This window comes from Vombatus ursinus, unplaced genomic scaffold (genome assembly GCF_900497805.2).
Source record: "Vombatus ursinus unplaced genomic scaffold, bare-nosed wombat genome assembly UNPS02014794.1, whole genome shotgun sequence".
NCBI classification, from domain to species: domain Eukaryota; kingdom Metazoa; phylum Chordata; class Mammalia; order Diprotodontia; family Vombatidae; genus Vombatus; species Vombatus ursinus.
Genome location: NW_020954572.1, coordinates 22,240,967 through 22,260,417, shown reverse-complemented (window position 1 = coordinate 22,260,417; position 19,451 = coordinate 22,240,967). Strand labels below are relative to the sequence as shown.

The 19,451-nt window shown below is 37.5% G+C and overlaps 1 protein-coding gene across 2 annotated transcripts in view; it reads left to right on the top strand.

Moving 5' to 3' along the window:
- Positions 1 to 19,451, top strand: part of BUB1B (BUB1 mitotic checkpoint serine/threonine kinase B) — a 71,800-nt gene that overhangs the window by 392 nt on the left and 51,957 nt on the right. For both annotated transcript variants that reach the window (XM_027869830.1, XM_027869829.1), the window contains exons 2-8: positions 2,604 to 2,746; positions 4,694 to 4,753; positions 4,956 to 5,100; positions 14,329 to 14,525; positions 15,701 to 15,870; positions 16,977 to 17,176; positions 17,381 to 17,472. In XM_027869830.1, the coding sequence (XP_027725631.1) occupies positions 2,613 to 2,746; positions 4,694 to 4,753; positions 4,956 to 5,100; positions 14,329 to 14,525; positions 15,701 to 15,870; positions 16,977 to 17,176; positions 17,381 to 17,472 (998 nt within the window). In that variant the 5' untranslated portion in view covers positions 2,604 to 2,612. The remainder of the gene's footprint in view (positions 1 to 2,603; positions 2,747 to 4,693; positions 4,754 to 4,955; positions 5,101 to 14,328; positions 14,526 to 15,700; positions 15,871 to 16,976; positions 17,177 to 17,380; positions 17,473 to 19,451) is intronic.

The following is a 19,451-nucleotide window of genomic DNA, read 5'->3' as shown; positions in this document are numbered from 1 at the left end:
TGTGTGTGTGTGTGTGTGTGTGTGTGTGTGTGTGTGTGTGTGTGTGTAGAAATAGACTAAGAAGGCCCTCAGAGGACCCCCGCCCTTTTCCCTCCCCGGAGCTTTCTTCCTTTCTCCCACCTTCATTTCCCCACTCCCTCCTTCCTCACTACACACACAAACACACACACACACTTCCCCCCTTTCCTCACCACAAGCACACATACATTTCCCCCCTCCCTTCCAACCTCCCCCCCCCCAAACATCCCCACCTAGTATTCTCCCTTTGTGACCAGGCCCTGGGAGTGGGAACGAGGGGAGGGCATGGAAGCCATGCTTCTGATGTTGAAGATGCTCCTGAACTCTTCCCTGATTGAGTAATGAGACAAGAAACAGAGTTTGGGGTCATAGCCTGCAGATCCTGGGCAGACAGGCCATAGATGAGGAAGACTGACTTGGGATAAGAAAATAAACATCATAAAGTTTTTATTTTGTCATAGGTAGAGGAGGTATACTGAGGAATTAACGGATTACCAATTATCTAAAAGGTGTGGTATTATTTGGTTCAAATGAACTTTGCCCAGTTTGGCATCAGTCCTTCCAGATTATTGATTTTAGATTTTTAAAAAAGCTTAAACATTTTTTTATACATGGCTGTTTATATATCATAATAATAATGATTAACATTTATATAATGCTTTAAAGTTGCAAAGCGCTTTATATATTTCATTCATTGGAACCTCACAAGAACCTCACCTGAAGATAGTATGGTTGATGTAATGGAGCAGTTCTCAAACATTTTGGCCTGACACCCCTTTATTTACACTTTTAAAAATTATTGAGGACTTCTCAGAGAAATTTTAAGTGGGTTATATCTATTGGTATTTATTGTATTAGCCATTGAAACACCTTAGTATTATTATGAAAATAGTTTTGACCTTAGAGACTTTGTGAAAAGGTCTCTGGCACTCCTAGTCCTTCAGTTTTGAAGAATGTTCTTTTTATTCCAAAGTTTTGTGTTTTTTAATAGGTTTAGTCATAAATGGGTGCTTAATTATTCTGAGGGCCTCTTCATTGGTTTTTGAGAGCTTTGAGATTCTGTCAGTGTAATGAGTTATGGCAGCAGTTCTCAAACACTTTCTCAGGATCCTTTACACAATGAAAAATTATTGAGCACTCCTTCCCCTGAAACTTTTGTTTATGTGGCTTATGTCTTGGTATTTGCTTTGTTAGAAATTAAATATCTTAATATTATCATGAAAAGAGTTTTGACATAGTGGATACCCAGAAGGAATCTTGGAGACACCCCTTCTTCCCCAAAGGTTCCCAGACTATGCTTTGAGAACCACTGAAGTATGGTAATTATCTTGTCACAAGACAAAATAACATAGTGGGCTGAATGGAAATAACTTTGATGGCCAGTTCTGACTATTAGCTATATTTTTTTTGTTCATATGTTATAGTTACTTTTATATATATCTTTTTAGTGAGCAATCAGAATATGCCAGCAGAGTACTGGCATATGACAAATATATAGTTAATACGTATTAAGGCAAATTTAGCAGAATTAACATCTCTGCATCATCAAGTGAAAAGATCAGCTATTGATCGACTACCACTGTGTTCATTTTTTCCTTTAATTTAAAATTTATTTTTAGCATTCATTTTTTAAAATTTTGAGTTGAGGCAAGGACTATGATATCAGTTATACATGTGAAGTCATGCAAAACATTTACATATTAGCCATGTTGCAGAAAAAAAAAAGCAAGAAAGTGAAGAGTGTATGCTTCAATCTGCTCTCAAGAGTTCATCAATTCTATTTCTGGAGTTGGATACCATTTGTTCATCGTGGGTCATTTGGGATTGTCTTGGATCAATCAGAGTAGCTAAGTCTTTCACAGTTGACCCTCTTACAATATTGCTGTTAACTATGTACAATATTTTCCTGGTTCTGCCCATTTCACTTTGCTTTAGCTCATGTAAGTCTTCCCAGGTTTTTCTGAAACCATCTACTTTGTCATTCCTTATAGTCCAATAGTATTCCATCACTATCAAACCACATCTTGTTCCTGTTGATGGGCATTTCCTCAGTTTCCAATTCTTCATCACCACAGAGCTTCTATAAATATTTTTGTGCATATAGATCCTTTTCCCTTTTCTTGATTTCTTTGGGGTACGGTCCAAGTAGTGGTATTGCTGTGTCAAAGGGGATGTACAGTTTTATCGCTGTCCATTTTTAATTAAACAATGTGATACTTTCAGGGAGACATAGAAGTACTGTTTTATTGTCTATATATCAAAATGTTAACTCATTTCGCATGCCTCTCCTCAGCTGTGGTCCGGTAGTTCTAGCCAATAATAATGCCTTTTGCCCAGTCACTCCATAAGGCACCATAACAGGGGTTGACTAAAAGAGAGACTGTGCTCCCGGAGGATAATGGCCTCACATTAATGTCTGTTGGCCTATACTTTTGTTCATCCATTGCAGCAAGAATAACTGCCCGAGTTAGGATTTTTAAAGACTGTAAATTCATAACAAATTCTACTGCTTAATAAATGAAATTCTTTTAACAAATCAATAACAGTTGTTAAAGAGGAATCTGATATTGGTTTTTGTTCTGTAGAGTAAAGCCATGGAGGGTGATGAGTGGGAACTGAGTAAAGAAAATGTTCAGCCCTTGAGGCAAGGCCGGATCATGTCCACACTGCAGGAAGCATTGGCACAGCAGGATACTGCCAGTCATACTGCTCTTCATCAGCAAAAAAGGTTAGTGGGACTGACAAAAATCAATCCTCCAGCTTCTCTGTGGCTTCCATGTATCCTAAGTAGTAATAGACCAACCACTTGGGTAGGAATATGCCAGTTGGCAGAAGGAGTGTTAATGGTGATTATAAAATTCTATTTTTTTGAGAACTCATAATGTGTTGCTGTGTTCTTCATCTCCTTATCAGTGTAATAGCTATCTAAGGTAATTTCTCATCAGTGATAAAGATTTACTCTCTTCTGAGATTAGATGTTGTATCTTTTAATATGTCCTCAGCTTAACTAGGTTAATTGTCCGTAATGATGTTTAAAGGTATCCCAGAAATGGGGCTTCTCTTCCTCCCTCAATAAATGAAATTTTAGTATGTTGTTATGGAAAGTATGTTGGATTTGAAGTCAGAGGAAGGTTAGAATCTTAGCTGTGCCTTTTAGACACCTTGAACTGGATGTCCATAGATATGTTAAATTCAACATGTCCAAAACCAAGTTTAGTCTATTTCCCCCCAAACCCTCCCCTTTTTTAACTTTTCTATTACTGTTGAAGGTACTACCATCTTCCCAGTTAGCACAGGCTCTATACTAAGTTGTCATCCTCAAATCCTCACTTTTCACCCTTCATATTCAATTTGTTGCCAGGGCCTGTTGATTTTATCTTTATAATGTGTCTTTCTCGTACTCCCCCTTCTCTTTGACATTGCCACCGTCCTGGTACAGGCTCTCATATCTCCTCACACCTGGATGATTGTCATGGCCTACTAGTTGGACTCCTTCCTCCACTCCTTTGTCAAAGTGATGTTACTAAAGCATAGGATTGACCCTATTATCCCTCTAATCTTCTACTCAAAAGTAATTCCAGTGGTTCCCTATGACCTCCAGGATGAAATATAAAATCCTCTGTTTGACATTCATAGTCCTTCCTAAATACCTCCCCCTCTCTCCCCTCCTCCCTGCCCCCCCCCAATACTTTTCATTCCAGTAACACTGGCCTCCCTTCACTCCTCAAACAAGAAACTCCATCTCCGGAGTGCAGGAATTTTCACTGGTTGTCCCTTGTGCCTGAAATGATCTTCCTCATCTCCATCTCCTGGCTGCCTTGAAGAGGCCTTTCCAATTCCCCCTCAATACTAGTAACATCCCTCTATTGATTACTTCCATTTTCCCCCCATATGTAGCCTGTTTGTACATAGCTGTTTGTATGTTGTCCTCCCCCACCCCATACCCTAGGAGCTCCTTGACGGCAGGAAGTGCTTTGTCTTTCATTGTATCCCCAGGGCTTAGGACAGTGCTTAGGCACATAGTAGGCACTTAATAAATGTTTATTGTCTGATTGACTGCCACTAATTACCTACCTGTGTGCTATTGGACAAAACCACTTAACCTCTCTGAGCCTCAGTTGATCATATCAAGATAAGGAAGTTGTACTATATAACCTGTAAGATCCTTTCTATCTCTAAATCTTCTCTGCTTCTCTAACCTCCAAGCTCCCTTCCAGAACCAAAATTGATACTAAAAAGTTTAACAGTGAATTGCAAGACTAACTAGTTATAGAAAAGTCAGGAAATAACCTTGAGACATTCAAATTCCAGCTATGTGGGCTTTGGATCCTTATGCATCCTGCTTCTTGAGCTTCTGCTTTCCTTAGGTGTTTGGTAACTTCTTCCTAGCCAGGTCAGTGATTTTTCTCTGTCCTCCTCAGTGTCTAAACTATACATACATCTGTTGAATTCTGTCTATAATAATCTGTTAACCTATGGCTTGAGTTTTCTTTGTACTTGTCTAGCATAGACCATGCACATTTTGAAATTTAAAATCTTATAATGTCTAGTACTGTGCAGGAGGTAATGAATATATCCTTAATAAATGAAAATGGAGTTAAGATGTTTGTTCATTTTACTGTTTTTCTCTAATGTACTAGAAGAAATAACAAGGCATTGCCTGTCTTTGTTGCAGAGCATTTGAATCTGAAATTCGCTTTTATACTGGAGATGATCCACTAGATGTTTGGGTGAGGTAGGTGCTCTTGTCCCTTTCACTTGATCCAGTGATCATCCAATGAAGTAGCCTGACAGATGGAGGCTTGGGAACTGCCCTTAGCAAAGTATTTCTGTTCTAAATTAGAATAACATCACTGTTCAGAATAGATATTGGAAAAAAAAAATAACATTCTTAGCTGAGAATTGAGCAATTTTTATCTCTCTTTGTACCAACTTAGATACATTAACTGGACAGAGCAGAACTTCCCTCAGGGTGGAAAGGAAAGTAATATGTCAACATTATTAGAAAGAGCTGTGGAAGCCCTTCAGGAGGAGAAACGATATTATAATGACCCCCGATTTCTCAGTCTTTGGCTTAAATTGGTGAGTAATTGTCAAGAACCACTTACTTTAAAATACTGTTTTACTCTTTAGAGATAGCTAATACATTATGAAAATGGTATAACCTGATTTATATGGATAAAATATGATTCAGAATTCTCTTTGCTATGGCAGTTAACTCGATGCTATACTCATGGTAGATGCTCAATAAATACTCAGTGAATGACATTATTGGAATAATTCTTTGAATTTGAAGTAAATCTTTGAAGATTGATAGAATGAGTCATAATATTACATGGAACTTTAAAAAAAAAACCTTTCAAAGACTTTAGTTATAGGGGTATTATCTTCTCATGTTCACTGCTCACGATTGCAGTTCTATTCAACAAACGTTTATACCCCTGTCGTGTTCTAGGAACTGGGCTGGGTACGCAAAGACAAAAAATGAAACAGTCTTTGACCTCAAGGAGCTCAGGGTATGGAGGGACATTATCCAAGGCATCCATGATTATAAACAAAGTAAATAAAGAATATTTTCAGAAGTGTGCCAGAGAACAGTTGCAACTAGGAGGACCAGGTAAAGCCTCTTCTAGGAAGTGGCCTGTGCTATGCTTAAGGACGACAGGAATTTCATACAGTAGCAGTGAGGAGGGTAAAACATTCTAGCATAGGGACCAGCAGCTTGTAGAAAGACAGGAAAACAGGAGCTAGAATGACCATTGTTTATGGAGAATAGTAAGGAGGTCAGTTGGCTTGGAATGAGAGTACATGAATAATAGTAAAGTGTGATCTGAACAAAGCTATGGTAACACGAGACCTTGGGGATGCCTAAAATACATAGATAATTTTTTTAAAATTAATTTTATTTTTAGTTTTCAACAATCACTTCCATAAGCTTTTGGGTTTAAAATTTTCTCCACCTCCCTCCCCAAGAGTGAGCACAATCTGATATGGGCTGTACATGTACATTCCTATTAAACATAGTTTCACATTAGTCATGTTGTAAAGAAGAATTAGAACCAATAGGAGGAACTAAAACAAAACAGAAGGAAAAAAAAAGAGCAAACAGTACTCTTCAATCTGCATTCAAACTCCGTAGTTCTTTCTCTGGATGTGGGTACCATTTTCCGTCAAGATGTCTTAGATCCTTGCATTGCTGAGAAGGACTAAATCCAACTAGTTAGTCATTGCGCAACGTGGCTGTTAATGTGTACAAGGTTCTGGTTCTGCTCACTTCACTCAGCATCGGTACATAGAGACAGATAATTTTTAAGACTTATTTTAACACTCGAAGGAGTGAATTTAAGAATACTTCTAAGGACCAAGCTGCATCAATTAACATAGGCCATTTTTTTTTTAATCTCTAAGGCAAAGTAAATAGAGATAGTAGGATGAAAATTTTTATTTCAAAGTAAAATAAAATTTTTGTGTCATTTGATGCACCTGGTCCTTCTAGTGTTATAGCGACCTTTTTTTCCATCAAATTTTTAACTTGAAATCTTCTTCATTTCCCTTGCTGGCCTATTGGAGTTATTTATGAGTAGTGAAATGGTTTAAAGACTATCAAAAGAAAAACAAGAAATATAGATCTCGGATGCACGAAATTGAATTGTAAGCCCAAGAATAAACTATGTTTTTGTTGAAATCGACTTCTTGGTTTTTTATTTGTTTGTTTTTATCTGGAAGGGTATATGGGAGGGATTGGGTATGAACATAGTGAGTAGCATATTCCCATTCCCTTGCACCTGTGGTACCATCACTTTGCCCAAAGGTTCCTCATAAGGACCTGACTACTGTTACAGCAACCAGAGTTTTGTATTTGTTTTTCATGTTAAAGATTCGTTTCATCTTGAGGAAGAAAAATTTGTTGCCAAAAACAAATGGTACCTTCAGTCAAGGAAAGCTGTAAGCTGTCCTTTTACATCCTTTACTTAGGGGATACCTCTATTATTCCTAGAGTTCTAAAAGACCAATATTTATAAATTTTGTGTTTAACTTTGGAAGCTGTCACTGTATCAGTCTCCATTCCCTTTAGGCATTCCGGGCAGAGTTGGGTTACTGGTTAGTGCAAATGATCTATTTCCAGTGTAGTTGCATTAGAAGTTATAATTATACGTAAAATGTGGTCATTAGTTCCAGCTCAATGAAAATATGTAATGAATTTTTTTAAAATAAGGTTTTAACTGTTTTTTAATGTAATGTAACAGCAAAATGTATTTCAGATCAAATTTACTATAAACTAATAGAGTAGTTATAAAAAGCAAAATTTTAAAAATCTGAATATTTTATTTGAAGATAAGCTTATACTGACTATATGACACAAACCCTGTTACTTTCTTTTAAAATATTTTAGCAGTTAAGACTGAGATGTCTTTTCTTTCTTTAAATCTTCATACAAACTCTTGTAGGTGCAGATTTCAGTGTAGCCACACCTTAGTAGGTTTTCATGCTCACATTCTCACGTAATGAACCCAGTGTAGTTGGATGACTTGAGACATTATCTAAAATGAGTAATGCTTTAAATGTGATATTGTTGTCCTTGCAATATTTTCCAGTAGCTGGGATAAAAAAAAAACAAACAAACTTGAAAACCAATCTTTAGAATCAGTTTTAGTCACCATTGCTTTCATATTTGACCGCTAAAGAACTGGAAGGATTGATTGTTACAGCCTTTCAGAGCCCAAGAATTTTGAGACCAATCATTGGTTTTAGTTTAAAATCCCAGTTCAAGTGTTCTTCTTTCTAAGTTCTGGAAGAAATCTCATCTACATCAAAAATATGTTGATCAGTGTATCAGTCATCCGTAGATTATTTTCTTCAGGACATTGGGATAGTTAGCTGTACCCTCATCTGCACCAACTACCTCTGAGACATTTTATAACTCTTACTAAATCAAATTTTGAATTATTCAAACTCACATTAATTGTGACCTAGCTGTGTTTCTCAAGAATTTATTCTCTTAAAGTGGTCTAGTTGGGAACTCTGGAATAACCATATTCTTGTTGAGTAAACTATGCTACAGTAACCCTCAGAAGCCTGTGGGTGTAGTGAATTCAAAGAGGAGATTTTATATTTTGTTTTCAAAATTCACTTGATGGTCTGTGTCCATGACTAGAGCTAATGCTGACAGCCCAGAGAGGGCAGCACCTTTTCCCAAAATAATAACTAACTAAATAAATAAATAAATAAGAGAATACATGGATTTCCCTAATTTGGGTAAATGAAGCAGAAAACCCAGCCTGAATGATAGAACTGTTTTGTTTTTTTTTAATTGCAGTTGTTGAAAAAATTTTCAATTGCGTTCCTTTCTAGCTGATAGAGTAACTAGTCCTCCCTCTTTCTTGCGGTATTTAAGAAACTTTCTTTAATCGATGTCATTAGGTTGTTGATTGTATGTAATGCTTGCTTTTAATGTACTTCAGCCATATTGAAAATCTTTTGGGTTAAGTAGTGTACTCGTATGAACAAAACTGCCGGGAAATTTTTTAATTTATCCAGCAAACTGTTAGTATGTATGTGCTGGAAAAATAAACTTCAAATAAGCGCTTTCATTGTTATCACAAACTGTGGATGACCTCCTTTTAAAGGCCATTAGTCTATGCCAACATAGTTTGTGGAGCTACTATTTTCTTTTTTTTTTTTTTTAATTTATTTTGATTTATCAGCAATCACTTCCATAAGCTTTTGAGTTTTAAATTTTTCTCCACCTCCCTTCCCACTTCCCTCCCCAAGATGGCACACAATCTGATATGGGCTATACGTATACATTCCTATTAAACATATTTTCACATTAGTGATGTTGTAAGGAAGAATTATAACCAATAGGAGGAACCACCAGAAAGAGGAAACAAAACTCAACAGAAGAAAAAAAAATAGCAAATAGTATGCTTCAATCTGCATTCAAACTCCATAGTTCTTTCTTTGGATGTGGATAGCATTTGCCATCATGAGATCTTTGGAGATGGTCTTAGATCCTTGCATTGCTGAGAAGGGCTAAGTCTGTCAACGTTAGTCATCACACAACGTAGCTGCAATGTTCTCCTGGTTCTGCACACTTCACTCACATCAGTCCATATGAGTCTTTCCAGGTTTTTCTGAAGTCTGCCTGCTCATCATTTCTCATAGCACAATAGTATTCCATTATGTTCATATACCACAACTTGTTCAGCCAGTCCCTAATTGATGAGCATCCCCTCAATTTCCAATTCTTTGCCACCACAAAAAGAGCTGCTATAAATATTTTTGTACATATGGGTTCTTTCCCCATTTTTATGATCTCTTTGGGATACAGCCCTAGAAGTGCTATTGCTGGGTCAAAGAGTATGCACATTTTTATAGCCCTTTGGGCATAGTTCCAAATTGCTCTCCAAAATGTTTGGATCATTTCACAACTCCATCAACTATGCATTAGTGTTCCAATTTTCTCCAACATTTATCATTTTCCTGTTTTGTCATGTTGGCCAATCTAATAGGTGTGATGTGGTTCCTCAGAGTTGTTTTGATTTTGCATTTCTCAGATCAATGGTGATTTAGAGCATTTTTTCATATGACTATAGATGACTTTAATTTCTTCATCTGAGAACTGCTTGTTCATATCCTTTGACCATTTATCAATTGGGGAATGACTTGTATTCTTATAAATTTGACTAAATTCTCTATATAGTTTAGAAACGAGACCCATATCAGAGACACTGTAAAAATTCTTTCCCAGTTTTCTACTTTCCTTCTAATCTTGGTTCCATTGGCTTTCTGCAAAAACTTTTCAACTTAATGTAATCAAAATTATCCATTTTGCATTTCATAATGTTTTCTATCTCCTGTTTGGTCATGAATTCTGTTTGGAACTACTATTTTCCCAGCTTATATGCTACTGGGCATTCTACTGGTTTTATCCTTTGTTGCCAGGAGACACATTTTCTATGTCAATTTTTTTTTTTGTTAATTTATTTTTTTTATTTTTAGTTTTCAACATTTACTTCCACAAGATTTTGAGTTCCAAATTTTCACCCCATCTTGCCCCTCCCCCACCCCAAGATGGCATGCATTCTGAATTCCCCTAGTCTGCCTTCCCTGCTATCTCTCCACCCCTTCCCCTTCTATTTTCCTATAGGGCAGGATAGACTTCTGTACCCCGTTTCCTGTATTTCTTATTTCCCAGTTGCATGTGAAAAGTTTTTTTTAAACGTGTTTTTTTTAAACTTTGAGTTCCAAATTTTCTCCCTTCCTCCCTCCCCACCCACCTTCATTGAAAAGGCAAGCAACTCAATATAGGCTATACTTGTGCAGTTATGAAAAACACTTCCATAGTAGACATGCTGTAAAAAACTAACTCTATTTCCCTTAATCCTATCCTGCCCCCCCATTTATTCTGTTCTTTCTTTTGACTCTGTCCCTCCTCAGAAGTATTTGCTTCTGATTACTCCCTTTCCCAATCTGCCCTCCTCTCTATCATCCCCCAACTCTCTTGTCCCCTTCCCCTCCTATTTTACTGTAGGGTAAGACAGATTTCCATACCCAATTGAGTGTGTATGTTATACCCTCCTTAAGTCAAATCCTATGAGAATAAGATTCACTCATTTCCTCTTACCTTCCCCCTTTTCCCCTCCACTGTAAGAGCCTTTTCTTCTCTGTTTTTTTTGTGAGATAATTTACCCCATTCTACCTTTCCCTTTCTCCTTCTCCTAGTATAATCCTCTCTCACCCCTTAATTTTATTCTCCAGATATGACCCCTTCATCTTCAACTCACCCTGTGTCCTCTATTTATCTATCTATATATATACATACATATAATTTTTTCCCTCCAACTACCCTAATACTGACAAAGGTGTCATGAGTTATACAAATATCATCTTTCCATGCAGGAATGTAAACAGTTCAACTTTAATAAGTCTCTTATGATTTCTCTTTCCTGTTTACCTCTTCATGTTCCACTTGAGTCTTGTACTAGAAAGTCAAATTTTCTATTCACCTCTGGTCTTTTCATCAAGAATGCTTGAAAGTCCTCTATTTCACTGAATGACCATTTTTTCCCCTGAAGAATTATACTCAGTTTTGCTGGGTAGGTGATTGTTGGTTGTAATCTAATCTCTTTTGCCCTCCGGAATATTATATTCCATGCCCTGCGGTCCCTTAATGTAGAAGCAGCTAAACTTTGTGTTATTTTGATTGTGTTTCCACAATACTTGAATTGCTTCTTTCTGGCTGCTTGTAATATTTTCTTCTTGACCTGGGAACTCTGGAATTTGGCTACAATATTCCTAGGAATTTTCCTTTGGGGATCTCTTTCAGGAGGAGATCAGTGGATTCTTTCAATTTCTATTTTACCCTCTGGTTCTAAAATATCAGGGCAGTTTTCCTTGATCATTTCTTGAAAGATGATATCTAGGCTCTTTTTTTGATCATAGCTTTCAGATAGTCCAATAATTTTTAAATTCTCTCTCCTGGATCTGTTTTCCAGGTCAGTTGTTTTTCCAATGAGATATTTCACATTGTTTTCTATTTTTTCATTCTTTGGTTTTGTTTTACAGTGTCTTGATTTCTCATAAAGTCACTAGCTTCCAATTGCTCCATTCTAATTTTTAAGGAAGTATTTTCTTCAGTAAGCTTTTGGACTTCCTTTTCCATTTGTCCAGTTTTGATCTTTAGGGCATTCTTCATTGGCTTTTTGGACCTCTTTTGCCATTTGGGTTAAGCTATTTTTTAAGGTGTTATTTTCTTCACTATTTTTTTGGGTCTCCTTTAGCAAGCTGTTAACTTGCTTTTCGTGATTTTCTTGCATCACTCTCGTTTCTCTTCCCAGTTTTTCCTCTACTTCTCTTACTTGCTTCTCAAAATCCCTTTTCAGCTCTTCCAAGGCCTGGGACTGATTCATATTTTTCTTGGAAGTTTTGACTTTGTTTTCTTCTTCTGGTTGTATGTTTTGATCTTCTTTGTCACCAAAGTAAGATAATATAGTCTGACTCTTTTTGTGCTGCTTGCTCATGATCCCAACCAATTACTTGAGTTTTAAACTCTTTGTTAAGGTAAGAGTCTGTTTCCAATGTGGAGAATGTACTGCCCAAGCTTCGGGGGGTTTGTACAGAGATACTTCTAGGGACCTGAAAATTTTCAGTTCTTCCAAGGTGCTATGATACGGGGCGAGGTGTTTCCTCTCCACCGCCACAACAAGCTCCACCAGATCAGCACTCCTCCTTACCCCAGGAACACCCCTCAGAATTGTGTCCCAGACCCAAGCACCGGTAAAGCAAGAGATTCCTGCCTCAGCCCTGGCAAAGAGATCCTTGCAATCCCCCTCTGATCAGCCACTCGATTCCCCCTCAGTCTGTGGGCCAGAAGCTCAGCAGGCAGCCGCTGCCCGTGGGGCAGCTGAGATCTAGCTGCTTCTCTCACCACAGTAACAGACTTTTCCCACTGACCTTCTAAGTTGTCTTTGGCATTCATGGATTGAGGAGTCTGGAAACCATAGCTGCCTGCAATTCAGTCCTCTGAGGCCTGCTCCAGGGTCGCTGGGACCTGCGCGCCCATGCCAAGCTGCACTCCTCTCCCAGCCTGGTGCGATATACCTTTCCAATCAGCCATCCAGGTTGTCTTGGGCTGGAAATTTGTTTAACTCTGTTTTTTTGTGGGTTCTGCTGCTTTAGAATTTGTTTAGAGCCATTTTTTGTAGGTGTTTGGAGGGGTTTGGGGGTGAGCTCTAGCAAGTCACTGCCTTCCCTCCGCTGTCTTGGCTCCGCCTCTTCCTATGTCAATTCTGAGCACTGTTCTGTTACTCTTGGTCTATTCTCCTATCTCTGTGTCTATTGTCATCTTCGATAACTGTATATGCTACTCTTTTGGTATCTTCTGCTTTTCCCATTCAAATGACTTATATTTAATCAAGAGGCATTTATTCAGCATCTGCTATGAGCCAGGATCTGCCTTTTGATAAATATTCTTAGTAAGCAAAATAGAAACTTGAAGTTTTAGCCCAGGCATGGCTGCTTTTATAATTTCTATGAAAAATGGTATCTTTGTGTAGTTTCTGTTAACATCTAGATCTAATGCTGTAAGAGTAGAACTGAAATTAATTTTATTTTTTAAAGTTTCCTAAAAATCATTACTGATATAAAAGCATACTTTCCTAGAGATAGCAGTATTTGTGAATTGAACAGTCATCTCTTTAGGAAATAGTTTTAGAGAAGGAAAAACTTCCCTATCTGTGTTCTAGAAAAAACTTCCCAGCTAAGAATCAGTGGATCAGTGGCAATATTAATAAAGGAAGCTTTAGACCTATCTCTCCCATGAGCTTTAAGAATGAAATATAAAGCCAACTATAGGGGTGGTTATGAGTAGGGAATTAAAAAATTTCGGTAGGGAGAGCACTATTTTCAATAGTGGGTCATACTCAGATGCCTCTCCACTTAGAAAGAAATATATTGCTGATTATTTGTTAGAAGTGTTTGTTTGTTTGTTTGTTTTTCTCCTCTGAGGAAAAGAAGGGGAGAGAAAATTCCTGATAATAAAAAAATACATTGCTGAAATGAGACAGAATAGAGAATGGATTTTTACAGAGGAACATGGTAGATCATGTGAAAGAGTGAAATGACAGAGTACTATCAAGATGACAGTAGAGACAGTAAGGTGTGAAGTATAAGAATACTCATGAGCCTTAGGTTCTGTGAATAAGTAGGCCAATTATGTATTTCTATGGTTGGTTGAAAAGTAGTTTTGCTTAGAGCCAGGTAATGGGATAGTGTGTCATAGCGGGAGAAACACTGCTCAGAAGTCAAAAGACTTCTTTGAGTCTCATTTCTGCCATTTGGTAGTGTTCAAGTTGCCTCATTTTGCTCAATTATCCTAAGGAAATAATAATACTTTTACTACCTGCCTACTAAGGAAAGTGCTTAACTCTTCCCTCCCTCTTACACCATTTAAAATAAACAAAAATTACCTTGGGTTACTTTCTTACCTCCCCTGTGTCTTTTAAAGGTTACTTAAGCCAGCCAGCAACTACCCTTTGCCTCGTCCAATCTCACTGGTCTTTGTGTTATGAGGAAAAAAGCTGGTAGTGGCAGGATGCAAAATTGAAGGCTTTCTACCTTACTATTCTTAAATCCAAGATTTGTATGGGCCTAACTCTGATTCTCAGGTTAGCCTAATTACCTCCCTATTATCTGATATCTTAATTATTTCTTCTGGGTAAATTTTTGGTATGTGTGTCCTTGCCTTGATGCATTATTAAAACTTGATAACTTTTTAAAAACCAACTTAGGATGTTGCAATTGTTGCAGGGACGTTTATGCAATGAACCTTTGGATATGTACAGTTACTTGCATAGCCAAGGGATTGGCATTTCTCTCGCCCAGTTCTACATTTCATGGGCTGAAGAATATGAGGCCAGAGAAAACTATAAGAAAGCAGATTTGATATTCCAAGAAGGATTTCAATGCAAGGCTGAGCCACTGGACAAACTGCAGTCACATCATCGGTAAGCTACCTTTCTGGATAAAATGGAGATGACCAATGTAAACATTTGTATAAAGTATTGGTAGGGAGTTTGTGTTTTTTCTTCTGAATACAAGCCAATCTCTGATAGCAAGCATCTTTGACAAATGTTTAATGCTCATATTTTGGGTGGCTACACTTGTGTTATCTACTGTGGTTGCAACAATACAATCCAGTGAAACAAATATTTAACACTTGCTGTGTGCAAAGCACTGTGTTAGAGGCCAGAGATCTAAAATAAAATGAAAAATAGCCCTTGCTCTCAAGAACTTCCTTTCTAGTGGGAGATAGAACATGTGAACAGAAGCATGTATACCTGATAATTTGAGGAGGAAAGAGAGAACATTAGCCCTAACTAAGGAGATTAGAAAAGGATTCCAAGAGCTGAGGGCAGCTAGGTGGCACAGTGGATTGAGCCCTGGGCCTGGAGTCAGGAAGACTCATCTTCCTGAGTTCAAATCTGACCTGGGACACTTACTAGTTGTGTGACCCTGGGCAAGTCACTTCACCCTGTTGGCCTCAGTTGCGTCATCTGCAAAATGATCTGGAGAAGGAAATGGCAAACCAGTCCAGTATCTTTGCCAAGAAACCCCAAATGGGGTCATGAAGAGTCAGATGCAACTGAAAAATGACTGAAAAATTCCTCTAGGCGAACCCTGAAGAAACCTAGGGATTCTAAGGCAGAGATGAGGAGGGAGTGCATCCAGTTATGAGAGAGCCTGTGAAAAGGCACAAAAGTGGGAGGTGGAATATCAAGGTTAGGGAACCCAGGACCTAGTTTCAGATTCTACTTTCACCACTTAACTGCTTTGTGAACTGGAGCACATCAGTTCCTATGGCCCTGTAGGCTTCAATTTCATCATCTGTAAATGGGAGGCTCAGATCAGATCTTGTCAATTTTAAGCCTCTTGTTCTTATTCTGGAAGCTGGGCCAAAAATCCAGAGGTCCCTGATTTAGAGCCGGAGAGGGCCTTAGGCCTTACTCGGTCTAATTCCCTAGTTTGAAGATGAAGAAATTAACATCCAAAGAAGGGGAGCAGTTTGGTCAGCATTACATAGGTGTCATACAAACATTCAGATCTCGGTTGGCTGACTCCAGAACCTGCACTTTTCCCACTGCTCTGTACACTATTTCAATCCGTTGTCTGTTCTCTTTAGGCAGTTCCAGTTTCGTGTGTCTCGGCACACTCTGTTGGCACTTGAAAAAGAGGAGGAAGAGGATGTCCCTGAGGCTTCCGGACCTCAGCGAAGCACCTTGGCTGATCTGAAAAGCAAAGGGAAAAAAATAGCAAAAGTTCCCATTAACCGTGTAGGAGGTGCTCTTAAAGGTAAGCTTAGTACATGGGCATCACCGAGTCTTGTAAAAAAAAAAAAATACTTAACATGAGTAAGGAGAAACAGCTGACTTCAGAAGAGATTCTGACTGCAGAAATACAAAATTGGGACTTAATAGTCATGTTAGGACTGTACAGCATTTGGGGGCAAAGGGAAGGTGTAGTGGCTTATAATAATACTAACAGGTCAGGAATTTTGTGCCATTGCAAACAAGCTCTGGGCTTTAAGCTGGTAGCAATGATTCATTAGTGTCTCTGTGCTTGGCATTGGCAAAGGCTAACAGACCCACAGAGCAGTCATATTCATTTGGTTCTGAGATTTTTAACTTGAGGGGCATAAAGAGCTTATAAGGAACTTAGGAGAAAATCTTGAGAATTAGTGAAAGACCCAGAAAATTAGTACATGAAGACATGTTAAAAGAACTGAGCTTTTTTTTTTTTTAATCCAACAAAGAATAAAGGGTAAAAATGATTTAAGGTTTTGAATAGATGAAGAATAACTAGACAAGGTCTCTTTGTCTTCATTGACAGAAAATTGGCTTAGATTGCAACCCTGGGTCTTAGGTGAGCATAAAAGAGGAGCTGGCAGGGTGCCTGGGGGGAGTAGGTAATTTCTTTATGGAAGTTGGTGAATTTTGGATAGGACTGCTAAACAAGAGTGATGAATTAATTAGTAGATTGCTGGAAAACTCTTTCCATCTTTGATTCTATGCTAATTTAAGACAAACTACTCACAGCCGTAAGATAGAATATCAAGAAGTTATTTTATCTGATTTATAAGAGTAAATAATAGTTTTTATTTAAGAGGTTACTTTTCTCAAAGTAACTTTACCAGAATTGGAGTAACAATATACATACTATCTATGACTGTATTTTTTTAAAAAGCCCGTAACAGAACTTTGTAAGTACACTGATAGAAGAGATCAGCATAGGACAAAAAGCAAGTAAATCATTGTTACTTTGTTAACAGATATGCAGATAAAGTTAATCAGAATGATAGTGTTGTGGTTTGAGGTAAAAATTCATATTCTTTGTTTAGTTGTAGTTGTTATTAACTTTATAATTATTGAAAATGTACAAGTTACCTTTTTTTTTCCTAGCTGCAAACCAGGGCCTAGGACTTCCAAATCCAGTTAATCAGCAGATATTAACTGGCTCCAAATTTGCTGTTTTTGATGAAAATGCTGATGGAGCCTCTAGAACAGAGCTGCCTATGGTTACAGCAGAACCATGGAAAGCACCACCTGTTCGTAGGGCCAAAGAGAATGAGCTGCAGGCGGGACCTTGGACCAAAGCCCGAGTAAGGACACACATTGGCTGCGTTTGCCTGTGGGCTAATAGAGGGTTGAATTGGGGAAAGGAATGGAAATTCTTTAGCATTTACATTTTCTGGCATCTTCTCAATAGGGCGGTAGGCAGAAATATTTAGAAGTATCTTGGATGAAAGAGCTACTGCCAGTATATCTGTTCATCTTAAATCTTTTCCCACTTTACCCTCCAACAGCTTCGTAGTAATCCAGCTTCTGTGGCCACTGTGCCAACTGCGCTACCAAATTTTATCCCATATGTGGAAGAGTCTGCACAACAACAAATCATGTGAGTTTGATTCTCAGATGTTCTTAAGTAGGAATTAGTAAGTAATGAGGACTGCTTATATTCTAGGGATGAGGGCCATCAGCCAGTCCTCTTTATACCTTCACATACTCTAGAAACATTAGACAATATCCTTAGTAGGGAACAACCATTGTTAAAGGAACTCTGCTGTCTTTACACAGGATAGTCAAGGATAATCATTTTACTTTAAGATAAATGTTCTGCTTTCATCAAAATAATTAGTGGTTATCAAAATTCAGTTGTTTTTAATTTCTCAGGTTCTGAATTGTACAAGTCTGGCTTTTCACAGTGAGGAAATATTGATTAAACTTATATTGGCTATCAAGGCATATGATAAGTTAACATGATAATCAGGTTCTTAATATTTCTCTTATTTTAACTATCTTGAGTACCTATTGAGCATCTGTTTCATTTCATTTTTTTTATTTAAAGGTCTTTTTTTTTTGTTTTGTATTAATGCCCATTGCTTTTATGTTACATTTGTTTGCAAATACACCCTTCCTTCTATACCAACAAAGTCCACCCTTATAACAAAGATTTACAGAGAAGAAAAAAACAATTCAGCAATACCAGCCAGTACATTGATTTCATCTGGCAATCCATGAAATATTCCATAATGAAAATCTCTTTCCTATACAGTGAAGGAAGGGACATGTATTTTCTCAACTCTTTTTCAGAACTAGACTTGGTCGTTATAATTACATAGTATTTAGTTTGCCTCTTTGGTTTTTTAGCATTGTTGTAGTCATTATGTTTTTCTAGTTCTATTTGCTTCACTATGCATCAATTCTTATAAGTCGATGATTCTCTAAATTCTTCATTTGTCCTTTCTTAAAGCATAGTAATAATACATTTATGTAGCATATTTTGTTTAGTCATTTCCTGATGCGTGCCTAATTCATTTCTACTTCTTGTTATCACAAAAAATAAAATCCTGAGGCTTTACCTGTTATGAATATTTTGATGTGTATGATATCTTTCTTTTTGTCTTGAACCCTCTTGGAGGATTTTTCTAGAAGTAGGATTTCTGCATCAAAGAATGTGTCCATTTTAGTCACGATTTTTTAGCATGATTCCAAACTGCTTTCTGGAGTGGCTAGACTGATTCATAGTTCCACCAACAATGTATTGGTTTGCTTGTCTTCCCACAGTCTCTTCAGCATTGACCATTTCTATCTTTCTCCATCTTTGCTAATTCTCTACATCAGAGGAGAAACCTCAGTTTTAATTTGCATGTCTCTTGTTAGTGATTTGGAGTAATCTTATGTTTGATCATCTTTACAATTCTTTTGAGAATTGTACATTTCCTGACTACTACTCTGAGCAGTGATTCTTGTCATATACATACATACATATACATATGTATTTGTGTTAGTTCCTTGTATATCTTAAATATGAGATATCAGAGATATTTGATGCAAATTTGTTTTTGAAGCAATAGCGTCCTTTCTTAAGATAAGAATTCTTAAAGAAGTAGTTTTTTCTTTCTTTTTTTTGTTTTTTTTTTTGCTAGGCAATGGGGTAAGTGATTTGCCCAGGGTCATACAGCTAGTAAGTGTCAAGTGTCTGAGGCTGGACCTGAACTCATGCCCTCCTGACTCCAGGGCTGGTGCTCTAAAGTAGTTTTTTCTTTGCTCAGAGCTTTGAAACGTAGAGATGGGCTGTTATCTACACTTTGAAACTACTGCTTACTAATGCCTCTGATCCCATTAGTACCTCAGTTTGGTAATTCTGAAATCACTGTGACATCTGTACCCCTTTTACTATAAAGAGAGAAACTGGTAAATTTGCAATTCTTGGAACGGATTATAAGGAGATCCATGTTTGAAATTTCATTTTAGCACTGTGAAAAACTCTAGGTTTATTAGATTATTCCTTGAGTCACTGATTACTTGATTCATTTTAACTTCTTTTGTTTTTCTTCTGCAGCAGATCTTTTTTGTTGATTCTTTGGGTCTCTT